A 26,379-nucleotide genomic window follows, 5' to 3' on the forward strand; every position below is an offset into this window, starting at 1 on the left:
ATATATCTTCCACATTACATCACTATCAAGTATCATCCAATATTAAACAATAGTGATACATCTCTCTGTGAACTCTTCATTCATTAAATCAGCTGGTCAACAGCAGCACCATCCTCGCTGATGTCTCTTTACTTTAGTCATGCTGCGTGCCGCATTTATAGCTATTTGTCGCCATCTAGTGGCTGACTCGGGTTGATCAGTGACAAACCGGTGACCAGCTTTAGAGGCCCAGGTTCATGGTGGGACCAGTGATTGGTGCGGCCTTTTTCAGGAAAAGCACAGGTGCTAAATAATGAAAAAACAAAAACAAAACAATGGCTGCATCCCCCTGTTCTAGAGGAGCCCTGTGTCAAAATGTAGTTTTCTTTTTCACTTGTATTGTGCTTACGCGGTGCATGCACCTCAACAGACTTGTCTTTAATCAAATGACCACAAAACTAATTGACACACAATGGGCCAGATGCTGCTTGCTCCAAAGTTATAGCAGATTGTAGGCAACTACCGTGTGGAATGAGGCTATTCCGTGGACTTCCATCTACATGGCAAACAGAAGCACCCGAGAGAACGTTATAAGTCTACAGTGAGAAACCCTTTGGGGAAATCCAGGACAGTCATTTATTTAAGCTGGTTTACACAGGTTTGTTCTATGATCTTTTACTGACTGAGCGGTTCACACTTTTATTTTCTCAGACTGTGAGAGAGAAGTACAAACAGAAGCAGACATGAGGCCCTTCTGCTTTCCAAAATAAGGCCTTTCTGTTATAGTCACTTTTGTGGCCAGATAATCATACACCATCCTGTAACTGTAAAAACACTCAGTTTGGTTGTGTATTACTGGTAGAGAGCCGCAGCTGTTCCCTCAGAATAATCTAATGGTCATTTAGAGCTTTTCATTTGCCGACGATGAAAAATCAGCTGGCAGCGTCGAAACCTTAAATCACTTGCATGCTGGTTCCGTCTTGAGATCATTAAAACAAAACAATCACATGATAGCAGGCTAATCATTTACATCAGGATCAAATTACTTTAAACCACAAATCACTGACAACACATTGTTCAAATTTAATAGATCATTTGCAAAGTATCAGCCTTGATTCCTATTTGTTCCCATTAAAATGACCCGAAAACCAAACACTCTGCAATCGAGTTCTTATTATCTACTCTGAAACCACAATTAGGTTTTAATGATCTGTTCTCCAGCCTCCAAACCATCTGAGTGTTAGTGTGAGCTAATGTTTGGGTCTCAGCAAATAACATCATACTGAGTGGTTTGTGCTGTTGTTGTTCTATTTCTGTCTACGCAGTGGCAGCAGACACACCCTTATCATGTGTCCCGAGCAGAAATAAACAAACTGTAGCTGCAATAATATGAATGAACTATATAACGTTTATTAAAATATATAAAAGACAAAATACATATATGCATAATTATATCCATGATGAAATATGCATATACAGCATAATAATTATACAATAAAATGTGTTTACATATATAATTTTTTTTTATACATATAGCAAGATATTTTTGCATTAAAACTGGCAGTGGTGATTTTATACTCCCTCCCCAAACAGGAAACCCCTCAGTCCACATCAGGCCTCCCAGAGGAGGAAGCCTCTGTGAAAAGCTTGAGAGCAGCAGCACCTTTACACCTGAGATCCATGTTTTGGAAAGGTCTCGCACAGAATAACACACCTACTCTGATATATAGCTTCCTGGGACTTCAACCAACAGCATCAAGAGGGTAAGGATGTTAGGACAACAGTCCTCTGATCTGTTTCTTTCTGGTATCTGTACCCTTACTGAAAATGGGTAACTATCGCAGCAGTCCCAGCAGAAAATTGAGAAAAACTTCAAGCTGTGCCACACATCATTTTGTTATTACACAATAATTTTAGAAACCATCCTTGCGGTCCAATATCACCTGCCATCACACTACACCATTCCTCAGTACATCTAATATCAGGATAAATCTGTATAGCTTGCAAGAGGAGAATAAAAAGATCCTGGACAGAGCGTAAGACACTCCCGTGGGATGACCTTAAGTCCTTCAGACTGGTGTGGTTGGTTGTGGTTGGTCCTGTACAGTTTCAGTCACTGCACACCGAGGGCGGTCATGTCTGGTGGTAATGGTGGTAGTGGTGGTGGTGGTGGTGTTCGTGGTGGTGGTGGTGCTCGTGGCGTTGGACCACAGGAACCAAAAAGCCCGGGCTCCCGGGAGGGCCAGACACCTGCTCTCTCTCCAGGCTTGGCAGTACAGAGGGCACAGGGGGTTGCTGCTGGGGGTGGGACTGAGGTGACAGCGGGGTTTTGGACGGGGACAGGGCTTCTCTGGCTTTGGCCCTCAGGCGTTTGCTGTGACTGTATTGCAAAGGGTGCTGGTGGTGGCCGGAGGGTTGGGCTTGGTGCGGCAAGTGGTACACATCCTGACCTCCGTGGCCCGTTGCACTGCCACTGTGCAGCGTAGTTTGCAGAGTGGGGTGGTAGCCGTGACATTTAGTGGATTTGCCGCCTCCGCTGCCCCCATTATTCCCTCCGCTTCCCTTGTAGTTTCCTTTGGGCGATTTGAGGAACTGTGTACCCCTGCTTCGAGACTCTGCGGGGTTGTAGCTATCGCTGATGATCTGTGAGCGGCGCTGGTGAATAACTTGAGTGTCTGGTTCCTGGGAGCGGGAGCGGCTCTGACTCTGGGAGCTCCGACCATGAGGCTCCTGGGGAGGGAAGGCAGGGGTGGTTCCTGAAGGACAGCACAGAGACAGCGGGTAAGTGGTTTGTATACTTAAAATTTACTGGTCTTAAAATTATTTCTGTTTCTCCTTTCAGCTCCGCCATTGTAATATAATCATTTGAAATTTAATACTAAAAGCTCTGCAAGTTCACAACAACGAGCAGGCTGTAGAACATAATGAAAAGATGCTTACCTTCAAATCTGGAGGTGTAGTTCTCTATACCAGCCAGGTCCAGGTAGTGATTCCTCCTCTCTGTGTTCTCATCCACACAGTAATGCTGACCCTCAGTGGCCGGCGCTTCATTGCCCTGCCCCTTGCTGCTAAAAAGAATAAAATGATGAGAGGCCAAATGAGAATTCTGAGACCACTATCAATGGTTTACATATTTAATGTGCATGAATGAATACAATACACAAAGGCAAGCCTCTAAGCAAAGCATCCTTGGTGGGTACTAACCTGATGTATGAGGACAGCCGTTTGTCAGCTGAGCGCCCCTCCTCCTGGTGACATCGATCTGAGGAGAGAAAGCACAAGAGCTCAGAGCAGTAAAAAGTGTTCAGCAACATCCATACTTATAGACTGTTTTTTTTGTTACGTTCAATCCACCAGAAGCATAACGGTTTGCTGCATTAGCTGTTTTAAATAATCAGGTAAGCCCTCAGGGGAGATGTCGTCTTTCGGCCAGTATCTGGCAAGTCCAAAAGTATACACAGACCGTGAACCAGGCACTGTGAACATCCGAAGAATTTTGAACATCTGAAAATTTTACAGAAAAAATTAAGGATAGTCCTCGCCACAATTGTTGATTGTCAAGTGCACTGCGACGTCACAGCAGTGACTGCTTGTGTAACACCAAAGATGTCGCTAAGACAAAAAGAATTTATGGATTAACACTGACTAAACTGAACTGAGAATTGACTATGTAGCAGATCTGGGTTTCAGAACCGAAACTATCCCTCAAATCTACAAATCTGTAAGACATCCTGAGTAGTCTCACATCATTTTGGGATCGTGAATAATGTCTGCTCTACATTCCTGTTGTTATTGTCATTTACCTGTCCCTGTTTCTCTTCTGTGGCTCCTTGGCTCTGGCGTGACAGTCAGTTTGACACGCAGAGTCTTGCTCTTGTTATGGCAGGACTGATTCACGGAGGCATCCACCACATCATAGATGGTGTGCATCAGACTGGACATGTCCTGTAGTGACGGGAAGAACACAGTTTGTACTGTTGGTCTACATTTGACATGTAAGATTTGAAAGGGACAGGCTATCAATATTAGTAGCGGTAATCTAAAGTATACTGTACACCAAGGAGCACAGGTACAAAAAAGTGACAGGGAAAGTAATGGCAGATTAAACATACCTCCTTTGTAACTTTCCCACTGTTGTCAAAGTCATAAAGGGTGAAGATCCATTCCTGACGGTTGTCGTCCTCCACAGACACATCACACTCCAAGTCCTGTGGGTACAAACACATGTACTGAAAATCTACAATATGCTAGATACACATAAACGATATAAAGTTTTCTATCTGCATTTTTTCTTTTGCCAACATTGGGCTGCTCAGTGCTGGCTGTACTTTTCCAGTTCACATAGCAAAGACCAAACACAGCAGTATTTACAACAACAGGGGGCAGCAAAGTACATCAGGTTCACTCATCACAGCCATTGTCTTCAGTGTGATTCATTAACATGTTTTTTAAGAGGGAACGAGTGCTGTTTTTTCTTAATTTTGCATGAGAAGTTGCTGTTAGCTAGACAAATTAATGACACCATCCCCTCTGATCTCAATGCAAATAAAACCTTGCATGTGTATTATCTGCAGGTTATTTTAAAGACGGCCCTTTTAAAGCAAAAATAAACAACAGCAAAAAACTAGTCTGTCTGACGAGAGGTGGGGAGCTTAAAGTAAAAATCACATTTTTGCAAGAATTCATACATCCTGAGAGCTATATAGCTGAGCAGTGGGCTCTATATTCAACATGTACACAAATGGTTTTTCTACAAAATCCATTTAGCTGCTTTTACCTTGTGTGGGTCAGAGAGAAAATAGTCGGAGTGGTGAGCCCTTCCACTACCTTGTCCTTGTCATTCTACCTTCTTCCAGGAAAAATGAGCGCAGCCACTACTCTCAGTTACAGCTTTCTGGCAATAACTTTGATTCAGGTGTGTCTAGTAACAGGGCCATAATTGGAAAAATAAACATCTGGAATATAGGCCCTGCTGCACGCATGGTGGAGAGCTGACACTGTGTGAAAGGCAGTTTGCATTTATAAGGGATGAGTCCCCAGGGAGAGAAACAGCCCTTTATGGTTCTAAAATATCTTCTCAGCTCACCTAACCAGCAGTGATCATCAAAGGGCAGATCTAAGCAATTCTTTAAAGCATGCAAGCCTAAACATTACAATCTATTTACTCTATTTATTGGTCCCTAAATTAAATCAGGATATGGTCCCAAGCAGTGTCAACATACAGACAGATGTTGAGTGCACAACCTATGTTTGAATAACTTTCACTCACTGGAACACAAAACTGTTTTAACCCTCTTGGCTCTAAGCGCATGAGACCTCTTTCTGACCTGAAAAATCCTGTCATGTAAGCAACACTAGTTCTCTGTTGCAAGTACTGATTCAGTTTATTTAATTTACTTCCTCTTGTTACACATTGCTTTAGCCTCTTCCAGTGTTGAAATACCATGTCCAGGTCCTGTGTCCATCACAGGCCTAACACTGATAAATAGACACTCATGCTCCCCTTAATTTTCACTGTCCCACTCCAACTGAGCTGTCATTTTTTTGGACCCAGAAGCATATACATGAAATCCTAATATTGGCTGAATATGCAGACTTTTTGAAGAACAGGCCTGTGCTACCTCTCTGCTGCACACAAGCTCAGTTAATACACTTGTGAATTTTAGTGTAACTGAAAACTCAATTTCACAGAATAGGATTGTAGCCAGGCCATATAGCCACTTACATCCAGACTGATGCGTTTCTTCCCTGGGGCTTTGGTGGCATCTCTAAGTATCTCTCGCTCTCCATCCTCTGAGTGCAGGTACTGCAGGTAGCTCTCACAGCCCTCAGCCTTCTCAGGGGGAAGAACCACTGTCAACACAAGAGGACACATTTGAAGTTAGGGAAAAAAATGCTGATTTTCCTCCAGAAATTTGGCAATAGTTTTTTGCGGTTCAGTAGCTACACTTCCAGAGAAAATCTCAAGGCCTCACAAAACCATAAGCTTCACTTAGATCTTGATTGCTTAGAAATGTGGTATCCAAACATGACAGCCCATTCATTCCAAAGAAAATGTCTCACCAAATGCAGACAGCTCTCTCTGTACTTTTGTATTCGTAACGCATGTGTATTAGTGTTTCTCTTTGGCTCAACATTTATTCTAGCCCACAAAATGAAACCAAAACAATATTTTGATATTAGATTTTGTGACTTTTAATTTTTCAAACTACAATCACAGATGAGATTACAGAGAGGTTTTTGATGATGCCCTGGAAATGTTCCTTTCTACTAATTACGGCATTTTGTTTCATATTGGTTATCATGTGGTTTGCATTTCTGAAGGTGGCCACTACGTTAAAAATTGCTGCACAGGACAGTACTATCTCTGGTCAATGGAGCTTGGTAAGCTCTAATGAAAGCTTTGTATTAAGCCAAAATATCTGCCATGCAAGTTTTGCACAATAAACATCAAATTAAAGACTATAGTCTTGTGATAACATAACATATGCATCGACCAGATGACAAACCATCAATCTTTTTTCTTTGATCATCATGCAAAAAATTGCACATAGGCATCTTGAAACAATAAATGCATACTATGATATTCTACAGCTCTATATATACAGTCTCTCAGGGAGTATTATTTATAGAATCATACATACTAATTGCTCATACATACTAAACTATCATACAATGTTAGGTTCTGTTTTCTGCAGCATAAATGAAGCTTATAAATGAGTGAAAAGACATGCTTCTCCACCTACCCTCTAGGGGACAGTGTTGATCTGTGTATTGTCCTTCCTTCAGCTCACCATTTGGAAACTCCTGGGACAAGGAAAGACATGGGGGGGGGGGGTCAGAGATGTAAGTGAATCTACAGTTCAGACCACAGACACAGAGAAAACAAACAGTTCCAGCTAAAGCATTTCCTACTCAGATGAGAGGGAGAGAGCTGGAGGCTCCAGCGCAGCCAAACACTTTGAACATCTGCACGCTTATTGTATTTCACTGTCTGGGACACAGCAAGCGCAGCCACAGCCAAGCTTTCAAGATTCCTCCAAGCCCTTCACATGGACCCCTCGCATTCATCAAAAAAAACCATAGTGCACTTCATCATCTGAGCTTGCTCCCTTAGCCAACCTGTTTATTCTCATCCTGCTTGACGTGTAACCCACTAAGAAGTGTTTGGTGGAAGAAGCCCAGAGTTAAGGAAAAAGTTGTGTTGTATTACTCATTGAAAACGTGACTCTGAGAGGTTTGGTGTATGTAAAACAAACCTCACAATGAGCTCTCAGCAACATGCGTGTATTTATTTTGAATGGAGATAATTGCCAGATGGAAATTTCCATGTAGATAGGATGGGACTGATTAAATACACAATTCCATAGCAATAAAACAAACGTGGGACAAAGGGGTGGAAGGGAAAAAGGCCCTGCTGTCATATGTGAATAATCTATATCCTGCATTAAACATAACCACAATGTATTCATAACCATCCCACACATGTGCCAATACAGAGGCACACTGAGGCAAAGGAAACAGGGTCTCCATGCGCGCACACACGGCCACGGCCATTCTTTAATTACAACTGGATTGTGGAAACAATGAAAATTAAGTATAGCACAGGCCCTAAACCACAAGTACTTAAACAACAAATGATTCATCTTATTTACGTCATTCTCAATCCTCTAAACTGCTCCACACACACTTTGAAATAAAATCTCACCAGATTGAATCAAGGAGGCCCACTGAAACGAGACAAATAAAAACCAGAAAGATGCTAGAAAACAAAAGAACTCCATGTACCTTCAACAGAGCCGAGGCTCAAGCGAGATTCTGAACATCTGCATGCATTTAGGTGAACGAGCCCCCCTTTTCCTTCCCCTTCCCCTCTTTCTCAGAGTAATGACAGCGCCAGGGCCTGTGGTTCTATTTAACAATCTCATAGCCCGTGATTATTCCTCACTTCAGAGGATGATACCTCCAGCCTGTAATCTGGCCCTGACCTTCAGCGCTGAAGGGGGGGGGGGGGTTGAGTCTCAGGGTCAAGGCTCGGACACCCCCTGCAAATTGGCCACCGCAGACATTGAGAGAACACAGCAATAGAATGGGTGAGCCTTGGGGAGAGGAGGGGAGGGGCAGGAAGTAAGCGGGAGGAATAAAGAGGAAAGAAAGGAGCTGAGGAAAGAGGGAACAAAGGGGGAAAGGAGGGAAGGAAACATAAGAGGAACAGATACGGGGGAAGAGAAATGCAGATAAGACTAGAGACAGAGGAGGATGTGGTTTTTTTGAAAGGAGATAGGGCCTATCTATTGCTTACTCCAGTTCCTGTGAGTTCAGAGGGAGAGGTAGAGGTGGGTTTTTACAGTCTCTGGAAGGCTTCTGGGAGAGGTGGAGACAACTGGTATCACTCCCTGGGCCCCAAACAAGCAGCTTTCTTTAATCACCAAATACACACATTGGAAACAAGAAGAGTGCATGTGCATCCCCACACATCCATCTTTTGTGGTTTCTGCAGCCAAGTTGTTGTTTCCTTTTCTGTGCTGGATGCTTTTATCTCCCCGCTTTGTACCACAGTCCCTATAATGAAGGGCAGTATGCAAGGAAGACTGAGTGCACACAGACACACTGTTGTGCAGCTCACAGGAACATCAAAGACGACCATTGATTCTTCTCATCCTCTCTCCCATGAGGGTGCAGAGCAAGGTATAAGCACCTTTAAATGAAAGACAGGATTCAGCGTTAAATATAATGAAACGAATCAATCAACCAGCTGCCAAATGTGAATCTTGTCTCTAATTAAAATTCAGATATCAGGAGACGTCTTGCTGAGTGCACAAGGAGCGGACCAACACATGGCTTCCCCCCACCTCCATTACATCCATCGGGGGAGCTAATGAGAGAGCAGGCTGGGTCTGACCACAGTCTGCAGTTTAACGTCTAAACACATGGCATCTCCATCCCCATCGCCCACGGTGTCGGGCTCAAATCTGCCCACCACATGTGTAATTAACTGCGTTCTGGCATCTAGCGGCTCTCATTCTTTCACTATCAGATCACAAATCGCTCTGTAGGCCCCGCAAATGTGTTAGAATTTTGGAGCAAAGTGTTCCTTGTTTTCCACCAGTGGCGTACACCTGAAACCCATGATATACACATCTACGTAGTATGTGATATTAGGTGTGGGGAAGACTGATAAAGAAATTGTGGGACAGACTCTTCAACCAGAATGACAAGGAGATGATAATGTATGAGATCTCCGTTGTTTTAAAAAAAAACAGTGCATTGGAAAAATGCACTCACAGTGTTCCATATAAACAGGTTCTGTCTCCCAGACATCTTGACATAAGAGACATACAGAGGGGTGTGTGATGTTTGTTCCTGTTTAATGCAGCAGTTCTGCCAAGCTTCCCTAAAGCCTCAGCCTACTGCCAGACTTTTATGTGGGATAGTGTAACCAGGAGAAGCTTTCATAGCTCCCTACCAGGTGACATCAGACATCCCCCAGTAGTCTCTCTCTCTCGCTGCCTGCCTACCACCCATCCTCCCACTGCAAAACACTGCATATCTTTGTTCTTACAACCCCCCCCCCCCAGCTCAGCCCCTAAATATAAGTATACACACTTCTTTTAGTCCATTCTTCAAACCATACGAAGCACAACTGATTCCGAAAATTGCATCCTCACAAACAAGGGAGGCTAACATTAAAATTGTTTGCACAGTGCTTCTGGCCTCGGGGCATGAAACATGGCAACTTGATCAGATGCGTATCCAAGTTCAAACATATGCTGAAAAAAAAGGATACTTTCTGGAAGCTTCCTCGTATAATTTCAAAGCTATGGGGTTTTCTGAAATACTAAAGATAGCTTTTTTATATTAAGTTGTAATTAGCATAAAAAAACTTAATTGGCTATATACAGTACACTAGGTGCTACTATTGTACATTTAATTCTGTTTATGTCACCTTCAGTTTTCAAAAAATATGGCTTCTTTGCATTGTTGCAAACGAGGCCAACAATGTCAATTATTTCCTTAATTTCATGCAGAGAGTGCATTGGAAGAAAAATACTGAGCGGCTAACAGTGGGAGTTCTCCAGGATGAACGGTTCCTAGAAATACAAAATCACCTGGAACTGACGCTAGGGAGGGCGCCACAGGAAAGCCTTGATGCCCACCAGCCAACCAGCATTTCCGCTCCCACTGGCCATTTATTGGGGATGATTGTGGGGTTCCCCAATGATGATAATGAGGATTGAATAGTATCAATATAAAGAAAGGAACACCAGTTCATAAACAAACTGCATACTCTTCACCACAGAATGAAACTGGAGAGGGAGTGGGGCCATTGAGAAATAAAAGCCCTCCATTCCAAAAGAAACCAAGCTGGCCTTGACTCAAAACCAGATGTGAGCGGTTATACTGAAGAGAGGCAGAGTAAAAGAGAGGGAGATGAGGGGTGGAGAGAGGGGGAAGGGGCTAGGGCTGAAAATATGGGGAGCTAAAGAGAGAAGGCCAGTTGCACAACTTCTGTCTCTTCTCTTGCAAGACAGTAAAAGAACAATATGTTGGTCTCTTGACGGCTGAACCGAAAGCCCCCTCTCCTTTTGGTTCATCAGGCCTCAGCTTTCATTCCAAGTCAGGGTAATTATAGTGCTCAGAGTTAGCAGAGCTCATAGGCCTCAGCTCGTAGTGAGTAGCAATATTAAAACAAACAGCACTGCACATACTGCTGGGTTTGAGTTAGCCTGCTTAATAATGTTCATTGTAATCACAATATAAACACAAGCTCAAAGCCTGTTTTTATGATTCACTTTATAACCGTGCACTGTTATCATGACTGAGCCAAGGACCCTCGGGAAGGGTTTTGGAGCATTTTCAAGTACAGCCTCAAAAATCCCAACCTTGCCTTTTCCATACTTGTCATTACTAGACAGAGCTAAAATTGACCTTGTCCACTGATTAGGGTATTTTATCTATGTATGATAGTGCCATGACATGTCTTTCTATGAATGGAAATAAGATCAGAGCAGAATGCCATCCTGTTATCTGGACTGGCCCCGTGTGGCCAAGATGGCCCGGATATGGCCCCTTCAGGGTAGTGGGACTCTCTCTGAGGTCAAACAGGAGGCAAAACCTCTCCCTTGGCAGAACATGAATCACTGGGGCGAAGCCTCTTCAGTCCTAGTAACAACAGCTGTGGGGAGAGATGAGCATGCTTGCCTGTCTATGTAAGAGCAGTAAGTAAACCACTGAAAGTCAACCGCACCCCTTCAATCAGGACAGACTATCTCCTAAACTCTGCACGCCCCTCCAAACCCCCTCCTCACCATATCACTGCTGTTTTTCTCACTTTGATTATGACCTGCTTGATGGCATAAACAAAGATTAGCATCACTGGCTGTCCACCCTGCATCTGTCACCGGTGCTGTAAACAGCTTGCCTTCATTAAAGTGGGCTTTGATAGGAGTCTGATGTAATGGAGTACCCTCCTCTCAGCTGTCACACTGGCAGCTACTGTAGGGACTTGGAAACCATGTGCTTCATACCAGAGACTGGAATCACACTTGTGAATCTGGGTTAGGCAAATGTATTTAATTATAGATGTAATAGATCATAACACGGTTAATGTATTTGATCGGTTACTGGAAGTGGGAAAAACACAAAGTGGTTGTCATGGTTTAATATATCTGAAACACAAAAAAATTTAAGTAAGGTTTAAAATCTGGTGCCACACACATTATGACAGCTCCGCAGAGAGCATGTTGCTTTAATTCAGAGGTAACAGGGCTTGGTGGTGTAATGCAATAGTCTCTGCATGGACTTTTATATGACTTATGCTATGTGTTATATGTTCTCAAACATTTAATGATCTAAGTGCACAAAAGTACAGTAAAATGTGTTCTTTTAATAGTCACAAGTGACAGTCTCTTCATGTGATTTTGTTCTGGGATTTTAGCAAGTTAAAACCTGAGACATGTTTAGGCTTTAAATCTGAAGTCAAGGTGTTTTCTCCAGTAAGTCAAGTCTCACAGAAGTGAGCAAGTCCATGTGTAAAATTTTACATGTTTTATGCTAATGCATACTGGTTAGGTATTAAGAACTATTCTAATTTAACTTAATATCTTAAATAAAGGCAAATACACTCATTCTATCAATTACTTTTTCAATCAATCGACTAATCAGTTAGCCCATAAACAGTCAGAAAATAGTCAAAAATGTCTGTTTGACAAATGACTATCCATTATATTAATTTTCAAAATTGTTTCAGCTTAATTTTCTTGCAATCGGCTAATCAATTATTCAAATAATCTTTTCAGCTCTAAAATAAACTACACTGCAGCACCAGACGTCAAGAAAAAAAAGATGTACACAGACACTGGACAGGAGACGCACAGGACATATTTTGAGCACCCCGACAAACAAGGAAGAGGCGCGTGCACAAGCCAACGGCATATCAAAGCCACCGTGGGACAGGCAGTTAGACTCAAACAGGATGTTCCTCTGTTTCTGGCCTCCATGTGAAATTCCGTAAGCTCCCGCGCAGGCCCCTGGCTCTTAAGCCCGGCCAATGGGGAGTGCGCCCAGGCTGATAAAGCTGAGGGGATTTGTTCCACATTCCACAGGACCTTTAAACAACACGGTGGATCTCAGAATGCCAGGTTGTGGGTGAGGTGACCGTGACGCCAATCCCATTATGGTCCAAAGCAACGCCACCTCTCACACAGTCATGTAGGTACTCTCCACAAGTGTCCAGCTGAGCAGTACTTGAAACTCATCAGCTGCAGTGATCTCATGTGGTTTAGTATAAATCAGCTCTTCAAACTGGTTGTTTGTCAGTTACAGTCACCTCTCCGCCTTGTCAGCTCCTGCGGGGTGAACACCAGTCCAACACAATCATTTGCACCTGTAAGGGCACTTTTTTGTGTACTGTACTTAGTATCAGGTTTCCAGCTGTCTGTCTAGTGTCGAGATGTCAGTTATAATTGCTCTCACCTGTGAGATAACCACCAACACCGCTGTTTTCACTGCTCGTTTTGTTAAGCTACGAGGGATTTGAGTCACAGCTTTGAAAACCGTGCCTGGCAGTTCATAGGGGCGAGGCTCTGTGGTTGGAGGCTGGTGGAGCTACAGGCATTACAGTGCTCCTGTGGGTGACTGAGAAATGTAAACAAACCATGTTGGGGAAGGACAGCTGCGCGCCAGTGTGGAAGAGCAGCAACACTGCCCAAGCTTTACATGCAGAGTGGTTCCCAACCGTTCTTGTCTGATGTGCCCCCACAGCCCTATCAGATGAGCTCAAGTACTCCCTCATAAACACGACCCGTCATGTTCTAAACATGTTCTCGTGTGTGGACTATTAACTGGATGTTACTGTTTCAATATTTTTTCCTTAAAGTTGAATTGTCAATGTGTACGTTGCTCTGGTCAAGTTTGCATTTCTACTAGTGACAGATGCTTGAAAATTTTCAACAAATTATCTATTATTTTTAAGTATTTCAACTGTTACTTCAGTACTTTTAACTATTTCAATTAATTTTTCATTACTTTCAGCGATCGCTAACTATTTCAACTGTTTATCTATACAGTTATTTAACTATGGCCACTGATTGTTCATTTATTTTCATAATTTCAACAGTTAATCCATTACTTCTCTTATTGCTTGCTAACTAGTTTTCACCAACTCTCAATTGCAACACATGGCGACTGGCTCAGTCTGGTGGGCAACTTAAACATCAGTTTGCTAAAAATCAGAATCACAACAATTTGTAATCCTAGTTGGCAGTTTACTTTCCTCCTTCACATGGATATACGTTTTTAATCGAATTAAAATTTCTATTTGTTACTTTAGTGAGTTGAGTTGATCTGGTTTAATTCAGCTTTCCAGATATCTCCATATTGCAGAAGCATAAGTACCCCCTGGGGTACAAGTCCCTCTGGTTGGGAATCACTGGAGTACACACTTGAATGATGCTGCCTGTCTAATCCACAATGACTCTTTGGCTGCTCACTTAGATCTGAGGCACTCCTGCTGTTAAGGGCTTGCGGGTTGGTGGACGAGCTGCTTGCTGGTTTCCTGAAAATGTCTTCCAGCAGGATAAGGTCAGGTTCAGGGTCAAAACCAAGGCCCGCTAGTTACCGCTCCCTATGGGCAACTTGAGGTCAAAGAGAAGTGTAGATCCATATGACTGACCATGAAAGGAGGAACTTGTGCATCCATGACCAATCAGCCAGTAATGTAGCATGAACTCTCAACACATCCATCTGGGAGGCATATTGGGCAAACAGAGACGGACGCCTGTTGTACTGTACTATTATTACCTTCAGCCCTCGGGGGAATCAGGCTTGCTGGTTGGAGACAGCCAAAATACACATTTCAGTGCAGTAGGATGCAACAAATAACCAAGGTGGACAGGCAAGCACACAGGCAGAGTCTCCAATAACTCATCTAACTAGTCTCAATGACACTTGCCAAACCTCAGGTCCTAGGAGACACCACTTGTTTGCATAATTTGTACTGTTCCTCCTTACTATGAAATATTTCAGGCTTGAAACCATCCTGCCAATATGGTTTGGATAAAAAAAAAAAATGTCTTGGCTTTGCAGACTGCTGCACAGTTTTTGGCACAAAATATCCTAAATCTGACATACAGGGGAAAAAAGGAGGTGCTACATATTCAAAGTTGCTGCACCTCTTTTATCTCCTGTCTCTCTCTATTTGTTGTTGAGTAACTCTCCCTGACTGTCCGGTACTGCTGTCTCCTCCAGCTGGTAGGGATTGCCAGTCTCAAAGACCACGAGAATTCTTGACACTGCACGAACCGGCTTAATTCCAAGCTGTGAAGTTCCTCACAGGCCTGGAAGTGGACAGGGGGTCATCCCAGGGTCAACAACAAGTGTTTTCCTGAGGATTCCTAAAAATACACTCCTGCTGTGCACAGGAAGCAGAGGAGACTCCGCGATCTTCAGACGATGAGAAGGAAGCCTGGATATGTAAAATGGACCATTGCCAAAGGGCCACTGGCTGTAATGCTTTGGCATATGAGAAGCAACTTCCCATGAAAAAAAGGACAAAGTTGAAACCTGAAGATGAACAGTGAGATGTAGAAAAAAGAAAGCAGTACATGGGCCAATTACTGATGCATCAAAATCATGCAAAGCTCATTCATATTACCGTTGAATTATTCTCAAAGAAAATTACAGGTAAAAAAAAAGGGAGGATATGAGAGTTTGCATATAACAAATTACTTTTGAAATCGTAGCAACAAGACAAGAATTTTAAAGCCTCATGGTACAAACCATGAATCATAATTTTCATTTGTGACACATCACAGAAAGATGCCAAGTAGAGATTTTGAGGCCACAGTAGGTGAAATAGTAACATCTGTGCTTCTTCCTTTTGGACTGAAGCTGCCATATGTGCACTTTAGTGACCTGACAGACTAGCTGTGTGTGTCTGAAGCACAGTTCCCCAGTGTGAAATTCTGGAACGTAATTCATCCATGGCACAAGCAGAGATCAAAAGGCTATGGTGCAGAGGGCAGCTCAGCTGAGCTCCACCTCCTTCCCCAGCTCAGTTTTTGCAGCAGAGAGCACAGAGAGCTGCTGCTTTCACAGCCGTAATTACTGGAAAACGGGGCTGTGAGGCCATGAAAGAGCCTGCGCTTAAACATGAGCTGGGTTAGCTTAGCTTAGCTGCCTGTATATTCTTATCTTATCTCAGGTATAAAGCTACAAGCCTGATGGAGCCTTGCTCTCCATCACACACAAGTATGGAGGCAGTCCACTTAAAGGCACTAAGTGTGACACTTAATGTTTGATAAAGGTTCCTGAAGGTGGGTTTATGCTTCAAAAAGCAGAGGGTGCCAATGTGCAATAACACCTTAAAAGCTATGAGATAATCAGGTGCTACCAGGATAGAGCAGTTCTCAAAGCTGAGCACAAGTCACTGGGGGTAAAAGTTCAGATATTCTGATACACTGGCATTCTTGAAGTGATAGGATCAGTCAGCCCCTATCAACACAAAGAAGTAGGTGCCGGTTATAGAGAAAGACCTTGCAGAGCTACTGTTTTGGAGAATTATGCCGTTATTCATTTATTGGCGCCACCAACTTTCAAAAGCAGATTTTCTATGAGTTCAAGATATTTTTCTCTTACTTTTTAACACATTTTGGTACACTGTAAGCTGAGAACTTTTTTTGTAAACCTGTATGCTGCAAAAGTCCCTCTGCAGCGATATCATGAAATAAAATCCAGATTTAGAAGAGCGTTGTCTTTGTGAAGCACCTCCTATGAGCAGATGGTGTCTCTGAATGGTTCTCAGTGAGGGGGGCAGGCGTCGCAGAGAGAACTGCTGTTTATTTGAAATGAGCCTTTAAGTAAACATGTTACATGGCACACAGGGCCAGGTCAGCTTTTGAAGTGGACGGGCTCAGGAAAGAAATGGGTGGGGGAAGAAAAGAAGGCTGCCTTCAGAGGAAACGAGAACAGTGGCCTCTTTCAGCACTGTTTCATCCTCTCCCTCCCTCTCTGTCACCTACAGAAAGAGCACAAAAGGTGTTTGGGTATGTAAATACAACAACGCAGAATGTAAGAACCGCTGAATTCTTATTTCTTCTGAACACTTAAGAAGAATCATTCTGAAACCATAATTTCCTATATTCAATTCCTCTGAAAAATTACTCCCCGTCACAAAAATAAACCACTTCCTTTTAATGGAGACCCATTGAGGGTTTTGATGACGGGAACAGGTTTGTGTAACAAAAGCAAGTTTGCAGCCATTCCCCATTGGAGAGGAATGTGATGTGCAGAGGGAGGGCCAGGCCTGTGCTGTCTGCAGAGCCTGGATCCAAGCTTTGAAGCTCCTAGTGTGTTTCAACAGCTAACCACTTTCAGATGGGACTGTGGCGTTTTATGAGCTGAGTAATAGCGATACCTACACATGTGCAGGCTTGGGGTCCCAAAGAGGGGGAGGCTCAACTCAGAGAAGAGAGAAAGATGCCTAACTCCTCAGGGTTCTGGGTTTGGGTGTGTTTGAAAAATCTTGCACTATGGCATTCTGTATATGAAACTGGGTGACAGGAAGATGGATTTTGTGTTAAGTCAGTCAACACAGTTAACAGTACTCTGCTATAAGTTCCACGTGGTTTTCAAGGTTACCTTGAACATCAAATGAACTTAAGGTACAGGCTCCTTGTATGGAATAAACACTCGAAATCATGGCAATACTGCACCTAGATTGTATAACACTGAGCATAACGCGCTACGTAAATGCCTGATTTATAAGTAAAGAATACTCCGAAGAGACTTTGCTTCAAGCAGCACGGCATCACAACAATGAGTAACAATGCCAGCAGCTCGGGGTACCCTCCACTGGGAAGCCGGGGTTTGTGGTGCGTGTGGTGTTGCACTCCCCAGCGTCAGGTTCAGGAATGTGGAGGAAGAATGAAGTTTCGAGGCATTCAGGGGTGTCTCTGAAGGCTTTTTATACATAGAAGGCGAATGTAACCTACCTAAGGGCCAAAGGGGGGTTCACATTGCATGACAAAATGAACTGCTTTGATGATTGGCTCAAAAACACAGCTGAATGGTCAGACTAAATTTTACATATATTTTAGTGATTATTTTTGTTCTGGCAATGCTGTCCTCATTTTGTTCTGTCCCTCTGTATTCAATTTTTTCTCACGCAAACAAAAAAAGTAGAGGTATTCATGTCTAAGATTTATAGCTCTCAGCATATTGTGCTGTGTGCTGCTATTTAGTTTCCCCAGTGCTTGTACTGTGGAATATATGTCAGCATCTGACCTTTGTGGAGACAATCTCAAGTTTCCACTGGCTGAATTCATAGGATAACAAACTCATGTCCAAAAGAGGAATCCCCTGTACTCTTTAAGCAAACAAGCAAAACCTCAGTCTCCCTTTCAATCTGCAAATATTTAAAAAAAACAAAATATTGAACAAAAATAGATCTGCAATGTGTCCTCTGATAATGTTTAAGTTATGCATGGAGTCTAAAGCGTCCCGAGTCCTCCCTGAGCTCATCACATGTGCTATACTCACTGAAGATGTGATTAAACAATATAATCAATTAACAATGGCCATAATGACAGCATATAATAACACCACCAACAACCATAACTGAAAAAATATAATATTCCCCTGGCTGCTCTAAGGCTTGTGAAATGAAGTCCACTTGGAAAAGAGCTAAAGCATTCTAAGGGGGAACAGGGGTTTATGTGGAAACATACCTTACACACTAAAATGTAATAACCTTTGAGTCTCCCGGTGTTTTACTTGGCTGGGAGACGCACAAGATCAAACACAGACTTGGATCCAGCAGCCTTTGCCAAAAATGTCAGCGCTAAGCACTGGGCTCCAGCTTCAGGTATTTTCTTTCCCCTGGCAGGGAGCAAAAGTAAAGACATAGACCAGTGTTAACCCTCAGCGTGGCTGCCCCGAACAGCCACCAGCACACTAATCATGCAGAGGAAGTGAGGTCTCCCTCCTGTCATCAGTGACCATGCATGTCTGGGTCATGTGGTGTCACCGAAAACCTGGGATGGGCTACATTCAGGAAGTTCAGATACGCACATACGATCGCATGCATGATGACTTGGTGCAGTCTGGTCCTGTGAAGCTACACGGATCTCTCTGAGGCACGCAAGCGGATACCTCATAAATATCATGAAAAGCAGTGACAAGAAATAAGTGACTTCAAAGTGGCGATGGTGGCGCTGAGATATCTCTAAAGGCAACAGAGCGTCACTCCATGTGTCTGCAGATAAGAGCTCCCATAATGAAGGAAGCGGAGCGACAGTCATTCCTCTTGTCTAAATACATGTATATACTATTCTCCTTTGAGCTGTAGGAGAATTTTATTTTTTTAATTATTATTGTTTTCATTATGTATGCAATCAAATACAACCGCTGGCGTGGCATATCTGTGGATGACATGCTCTTGTGGCATGACAACAGTTGTCACAACGTTGCCACTTTAAAACCAAAGAGCCTGTCAACAAGCAATAGTTGTGTACATCAGTTTTGATGGATGACGTTGCGTCAAAAGTTGGGCTGGGTTCAGCTTTTTTTGCCGGACAACCCTGTGTTTTTTTGACGAATCCCCTGTGTTGGCACCCCTGCTGTGTAAAATTCTAGTTTTGACTCAAAAATTCAAGAGGGTGGGGGTTTAACAGGGGCCCACAGCTCATTTTGCCCAAGGTTAACACAGCCCTTGATTTGTGCCAAAGGCTTGTGAACCAATGTGTGATGGCTCTTTGATTCCTCCTGATGGCCAAAGAGAGGCTTTGCTCTCTTCATGAGCACACATCACTGGGGAATTAGGGTGAAAGTGAGCAAACTGATTCAAAGCACTTCAGACAGTATAAATATCCTCAGAAAAATAAACATTTAATCTGCCCGTAGTGTTCTAATGTCTTTCTCCATTAGGCAGAGGCCACACAAACCACCCTTTGCCTCTCACTAACTCATTCACTCACAAACATACAGACAGAGAGTGAGAGAGGGACTCGACCTCTGACTTACAGGCAAAGCCATGCAGTGATACACACGTCAACGCTCGAACACGAAAGAATGGCTAAAAACGAGCACATCACACTTGTGACAAGCGTTGAGGCCAACCAGGTGATGATGTTTACACTGCTCTCGACAAATTGCAACCAACACAGAGAGAGAAAAAAAAAAGTTCCCAGAGAGCCGTGTGATTTGCATGTTTAACAGCTCTTAGAGGCTAATATAGAAGGTAAGGTGAGATCAGTGGGTCAGTTCCTGGAAAACAATGCAGTGGACAAGTCGGAGGAGGCTCTCCATTACTCCCCTTCCCCCACTACCTTTTAAGCCCCTCAAATATCTCCCCCAAGAGAAAAAAAAAACACCCTTAAACCCACCACTCCTCCTCCTCCTCCTCTTTTCCTACTCCCCACCACCCTCTCTCACCCCCTTCCCACCACAGCCCCTCTCCCTGCTCCAGGATTTTGCTGTACAAACCAGGAACAGATGTCTGCCGGGGCCGTGCTGAAAGACCCCGCTGTTCTGGATGCCAGCCACATGCTTTTCATTCAGAGATGAAGGCTCACAGCTCGCCTTCTTGTGAAGCCAATTTCAAAAAAAAAAAAAAAAAAGAAGGGGTGGAAAAAAACAAACTCCCCAAATGCCTTCAAGTCGCTTCAAAAGCAGTACATATATGAGCACACCTTTTGTCTCCTCCACCATGTCTCCTCTCCACCCGGGTAGTGCTGCAGCAGGGAAAGGCTTTTGTTGGTCATTTGTGGTTGTAAGAGAGGCAGAAGTGAAAAGTCGTGGTCATGAGATTTTGCTGATTTGAATAATTCTTGAAAGAAGTCTTGAAGTGCCCAAAGACCTCAGGAGATGGACAATTGTGTCCGCGACGCACAAGTAGAAAGAAAGGACCTCAGTTTTAAACTTGCGTCTGTGTACTGAAAAATAAAATGTCATTTAAGGCCACGGCCTTAAGATTACACAGATTACCCAGCCTCAGATCCAAATCAAATACTGCTAACTTAAAATTAACACGGTGACTAGAAGATATACCCAAATGCGCAGCGGCAAAATTGTCCAAACAAAACATCCATTTTGAGCAGGATCGCCAAATGAGGACTTTTATATAAGGGGAAAAACTTATTCAAAGATTCCAAATGAATGTTAAAAAAACATTAGCTTACAATTAGTTTAGTGAGCTGCTTGGGAACTCTGCTCTTAAACTTAATTTATTATTGAGGGGTGAGTGCTATGTAACTCTCTGTAAGTCAAAATAAATTTGTGTCTTGGAGCTTTTGGCACATCATTACATCCAACTGAATCCCTAACCAAGCCTTTTTACTTCAAGTGTGATATTATTAACCTTTCAAAGTGGAATAATAAAGGTCTTTGTTGTGGAGTTTAAAATGTTGACACGCTCCCTCTTCACAGGCCAATTCTGTGGGAAGTTTTGAGACAAAAGATGGTGCTGAAAGGCTGAATTAGTCTGTCATTATTTGGGCATCCAAGCATGTCTGTTTGAAGCTCCAAAATGAAGCACTGTGGATGTGTGTGTGAGGGTCTGGACTGTTGATGTGTTGATGTTTCCAGAGGTGAAACACAGTGAACCTTCACAGAGCTCTTCCAGTAATTAACACAGGTTTGGATAAATACAGGGTTCGGAGTTTTCTGCATTTTACATATTCAATAACTACAGACTAAGCTCATTTTTTTTTTTGGGGGGGGGGGGTGTTGCGCGGCTGCACCTTGGACTGCCACTTTGATCTCACCTGTAATATTTCTACATTTACTAGGTGCTTGGACGGGTACGACTTGCCTCGAACACCTGCAAAGAAGTGGCAAAACCTTGATGACTGTAGCCGGGATGAGCCAAGTCATTCTGCTGAATCACGCTCTCTTTGTCCACTCATACCACACTTTAAGGGGGCTATAGAATTACATATTAAGGGCAGCCTGCCAGCTGCGAACTCGGATCATGGTTTGCAGCAATATCAATATTTAAACAGGTCTTTGCATCCTTTGATCTTTTGTTATTTCTTGCTGAAGTGCAGCAAAGCATTCACAATTTGTTGAATAGAAACAACTGCTTTATTCAGGAGATTCATAGTTTACACAGACTGATGTTGAGCAAGGGCTCTGTTAGCGCTTGTTTGTTTTTTTTTCCTGGTAGTACTCCATCCGTCAGCCCATCCCCCAGAACAGGGCAGGGGGATAGAGGGGTGAGGGTTCGGAGGCTCCACTGATATCAGAGCCCTTTTATAACTCGCAGCTCTGAGCTTTGAAGTCGCAGCCAGACAGCTCAGGAATCCTACTCCCCCATTTGACAATGAGGAGGGGGATGGTCAAAGCTAAACAGTGTGCTTGGACAATCTCTTCCTATATGAAATCATAAGTAATTTTAACTGTCCCTGCAGCCCATCGACCAGGACAGTCTGGTGAGAGACGTGCTGAAACGCTCAGGAGGAGAAAATGTGGCTGAAATTGCTATAAAAACTTCAAATCCTCCTCCTCCAAAAAAAATTATATCATTACTGCTATGTTCTGTTTGACTTGGATTTGTTTAATCATGGTCTAAATCCCAGACATCAAAGAACCCATTATCCAATAATTATATGGTATTACTGTTTTACAGCAGAGATAAATTCTATCTGTGCTGAAAGCCTTCTGTTAGACGGGAAACTAAATGCCATGAAAAACATCCCTGGGGACATTGTCTTTCTTTATATTAATGTAGGTATAGGCTCCGTTCAAAAAGCATGAACAGAGCTTTCACCGTATAAAAGCAGGCAGACACTTACTGAGTTTGAAGCACAATAGTGAGAATATATGCATCATATCGTCATTGTATAAATTCTATCTGAATGCAGATTATTTTTAAGATTAATCGTTTGCTCTAGAAAATGTCCAAAACTTCAGAAAAAGGCGCATTTCCTAAAGCCCCAAATGACATCTTCAAATTCCCAGTTTTGTACAAACAACACAACGGTCCAAAACCCAAAGATCTTCAGTTTACTATCACATAAAACAAATAAAAGCAGCAAACACGGTTATCTCTCATATGTATAAAAGATATCCAAAAACTTTGACGTGGAAAAGAACACTACAGGAATAAACAGAAACGCATGAAAAACATAGATTCCATGTTTCTTTCTGACACAGAAAAAGCACAAAAACATTGCTCACTTTAAAGATTTACCATTGAGGCACATAAAGACCAATATGTGACTGTTGTGATGCAGTCACATCATAACAGATGTGACTGCATTTTGATCTTTCCACCTCCTGCTCAACCACTCCTGAGTTAGATTCAGAGAAAGCCGGAAGAGTAAGGAGTTGCTTAGTTGAATGCTGATCGTTATCCAGATAGTTATCTGGCCTGTGAAGGAGCCTCTAATGTAACCAACTAATGACACAATATAAATCAGGGGCATGACTGATAAAAAGTGAGGGTGGGACCCACCTACTAACACTGTAAGTGCTAAGCTCGTGCCTTTGGTGGTTTCCCTTCAGGGGAGTGTGAAGTCAGACTCCTCTGAAGCTGAGTTAAGTTCTCTTTTAATTTGCCATGAGTGGGCGGTTTATAGCCCTGATATAATCCATAACTCTTCCACTATTACAACCACCCACCTCACAGATTGTCGGTGCCTCCGTGTGAACTTTCTCGTGCTTTCTGTCGGCGAGCTCAGGACTCTCATACCCCTCAAAACGACACGCTAATTGAAGTGATGTAATGTTATGCCACAGAGGGCTGCCCACTGGGAGCCGCACTAGAATGGGAGGCATTGAGGAAAAAGACACAGCCCTGAGTCATGATGCCAGCGGCCACAAGAGCAAACTTTATATCCCTCAGTCTGAGAAACGACTACCTTTCCATCCAGCCTGTGTGTGTGTGTGTGTGTGTGTGCGTGTGTGTGTGTGTGTGCTGCTTTGCCAAACCGCTTCACACACAGGGCTCAGGGCTGTCATAACCCATCCAATGATCCTGGCAGGGGAATAACCGCTGCAGTGTTGTGCCGGAGCCAGACATGACAGAAAGAACAACAAACTACAACTTTGCAAAGACATCGGCGTGTCTTCACGCATGCTTATGAATACAGTTTGCGTCCCCATAAGTCAAGAAGTTCTAAGCTCATCTTTCAGGAAAAGGGGATGTAACAGCTTCAGCCAGACAACTTTGAAGTGCTTGACAGATCCATCCCATCAGCAAATACACACACAGACACACACACACACACACGCACACCTGGCACACTTTTTTTTTTTTTTTTCCAATAATGAGTTTTGTTCTTGTAAATCTGCATAACAAATACGAGCGATGCACACACGGTAAAGCAAGAGGGAATGCAATGACCATTTATAGGCGCTTTAACAGTTCTATATTTTATCCTTTGGGCAGCACGGGATTTTTTTTAAAAAAAATCATTTTTGCTGAAATAATTCAGAGAACTTATTTGATATTCATTTAATTCAATTTTTTGCTTTGTGGTCAGTCATTAAAATGTGTGTCCACAAAGTCTTGAAAATCAGTAAAGGGGTGACTTAATAGCCTGGGGAGCTTATCATTTAAATTTTTTAATTTCCATCAAAACAAGCTGCTTTTGGTTTTTGTTGTTGCTGTTGTTGTTTTTGTGTTGTTGTCATCACGAAGAAGAAGAAAATAAATATGAAATTTAATTTTAAAAAAAAGAAAGAAAAAAAAAAAAGCCTGATACCTGCATGTTCTTCAGCTTGTGATCCGTCGCGCTGTACCTCTCACACTCCTCCATCCCTCTCCGGAGGAAGGCGTTCACAACAAAACTGTCTCCTGAGACACGAAGAACACATGCGGATCTCAACCTATGGTTTATTAAGTTGTCATAATTTGTAAAACTTCATTATACAAAATGATCTATCCTCACCTTCGGGGTTTTCTCTGCGCTTGCACGCTTTAGATCCCGTCACCAGAATCAGAGATGCAAAACAGACAACCATTAGTTTTTGTAAAATTATGATCGAAATACTTTTTTTTTTTTTAAATGTTGTCATTCGGTGCTTTCAGCTACACCAGCTCTTACCATGTTTAGACTGAAGTTTGCCCATTCTCAAGCCCCTCTTCCCTGGATCAATAAAGATACTCCGAAATCCGACAAGGGCAAAACCGTCACTGATTCAACCTGGTCACATTGTGTTCGTTTGGCAAGAAACAAACTCCAACTTCATCCAGAGGCGGGCCGTTGAATCGCGTCTTCATCGAAGCATCAGTTGTCTCCGAGCGGCCGCCAAGGTGAGTCTGTGAAACGGTCACTGGGAGACGAGGCGCACTCGCTGTCTGTCTCCAGACCTCGCTCTCAGTCCGACTGGATGTGGACGCGCTTCGGACGCGGCAGAGCCTCGAGGAACGGGCGTCAAGGGGCGCGAAACACGCAGGGAACTTCCGGCCCAGGCTCTAAGAAATAAAACGCCTAATAGATCAACGTGTTGCAAGCAGCTTACCGCTGAGTTCATATGTGGGGAGAGATGTGTGAAATATCAATGGAATTACAAAAAATGGTTCCAAATAAAATAACTTAACACAAGCAGACAAAAATACAGGTTCAATTTGAAATTGGGAATTTTTGCCCGCGCCGTGGGCTACAGGCAAGCACATGACCAGGTCTGTCTGGCACGTCCGCTGATACTAAGTTAAGATTTTTCTAAGGTTTAGTGCTCATGTTTTTGTGTTTAGATAAACATCTATTTCAAGATAGGTCCACTTAACTGTAATGAAGAATTTCTACATTCTTGTTCTCACTGATGAACGCTTCGGCAATCATTTTCACGCTGAATGATCTTGGCCAATCGATTTTTTTATTCATTGATTACTCCCTTAATCTTCAAAGAATGTAAAACATTTCAAATACTTATTACAAGTTGGCATATAGACCAAAGTGATGTCTTCAAACGGCTTATGCCGTTTCAGAGTGAAAACCAGCTGAACACACCGATTGATTTGCAGCTTTTAATAGTGCAACTGATAGATTTTAGTGAAAACATAATAGTATCACAATTACAGACTGCAAATCAGTCAGTGAACTCCAGCCTTTTTTCCCATCTAATGTTTGTTGTCCTTGATCTGAGAATTGTCTAATTCAGCTGCATAAGTAATAAATATTGTTTGATATAATGATAAATTATTATTTAAATGTTTAAATGTATTTGCTTTGCAATCAATTTATTGTTGACCAACTAATTTCCTTTAGGCAGTATTTTATTTTAACCAAATGGAACCACTGAGTGGACTATTTTAATTACATTAATTTGATCTTTTTCAAGTTTTTTTTTCTCTGTACATCTAAGAATATTTTCATTTTTTGTATTTTCCAAAAGTGCTACTATCTTGAAAAGCACATCATTTGTGTTCCGGTTTTATGTAGGTTTTGTTTAGCGCTGAACACTGGCTTGGCAGCTCGTGTGAGGTTGAACGTAAAACCGCGTCCTCTGTTGGTGTAATTTTCAACTCCATTCATGGTTTTCAAAGCAGATTTACATTTACAACCGAAACACTTTTATTATTTTATTATTTCGTTTCATTAATTTATTCATCACAGTAGTTTGTAGGTACATTTATTTCTCCGGCTCCTCTCGTCCAAACTTGTCTAAAGACCAAGAGATAAAGGTTTATTACCAAATGTATTACCTCACAAAAGTTAATTAAATCTGTCTCCACGTACTGTAGGTCTTTGATCATATATAAACCAAAATAAGAGTAACATACATTCAAAAAGAAGTGAGTTTTCACAACATTTCTTGTGTTTAGGGATAAACACACAAGGTGTAATTAATGAAAACAACATGATTATTAAGTGGCTGACTATGCTACTCTCTCTAGGCGGCCCATTATACAGTAATTTCCATTAACTGTTTTCAGTATGTGGCATTGCACAGCAG

General features: G+C 42.6%; 1 protein-coding gene across 2 annotated transcripts; it reads right to left on the minus strand.

The window, feature by feature from the left end:
* Positions 1 to 1,445: 1,445 nt before the first annotated feature.
* On the minus strand, positions 1,446 to 24,798 carry nkd2b (NKD inhibitor of WNT signaling pathway 2b). 2 transcript variants are annotated; one of them, XM_040116851.1, is made up of 10 exons: positions 24,528 to 24,798; positions 24,372 to 24,398; positions 24,186 to 24,277; positions 6,726 to 6,786; positions 5,705 to 5,832; positions 4,092 to 4,187; positions 3,783 to 3,924; positions 3,184 to 3,241; positions 2,920 to 3,044; positions 1,446 to 2,735 (listed from the first exon to the last, which is right to left on the minus strand). In XM_040116851.1, the coding sequence occupies exons 1-10, from the start codon at positions 24,550 to 24,552 to the stop codon at positions 2,113 to 2,115; spliced, it is 1,377 nt and encodes a 458-aa protein (XP_039972785.1). In that variant the 5' UTR covers positions 24,553 to 24,798; the 3' UTR covers positions 1,446 to 2,112. The 2 variants fall into 2 exon arrangements, with proteins under 2 accessions (XP_039972785.1, XP_039972784.1); XM_040116850.1 differs by having other exon boundaries at positions 2,920 to 3,047.
* Positions 24,799 to 26,379: the final 1,581 nt, after the last annotated feature.

The sequence above is a fragment of the Xiphias gladius genome, chromosome 22 (assembly GCF_016859285.1).
Source record: "Xiphias gladius isolate SHS-SW01 ecotype Sanya breed wild chromosome 22, ASM1685928v1, whole genome shotgun sequence".
In the NCBI taxonomy this organism is placed as follows: Eukaryota; Metazoa; Chordata; class Actinopteri; order Istiophoriformes; family Xiphiidae; genus Xiphias; species Xiphias gladius.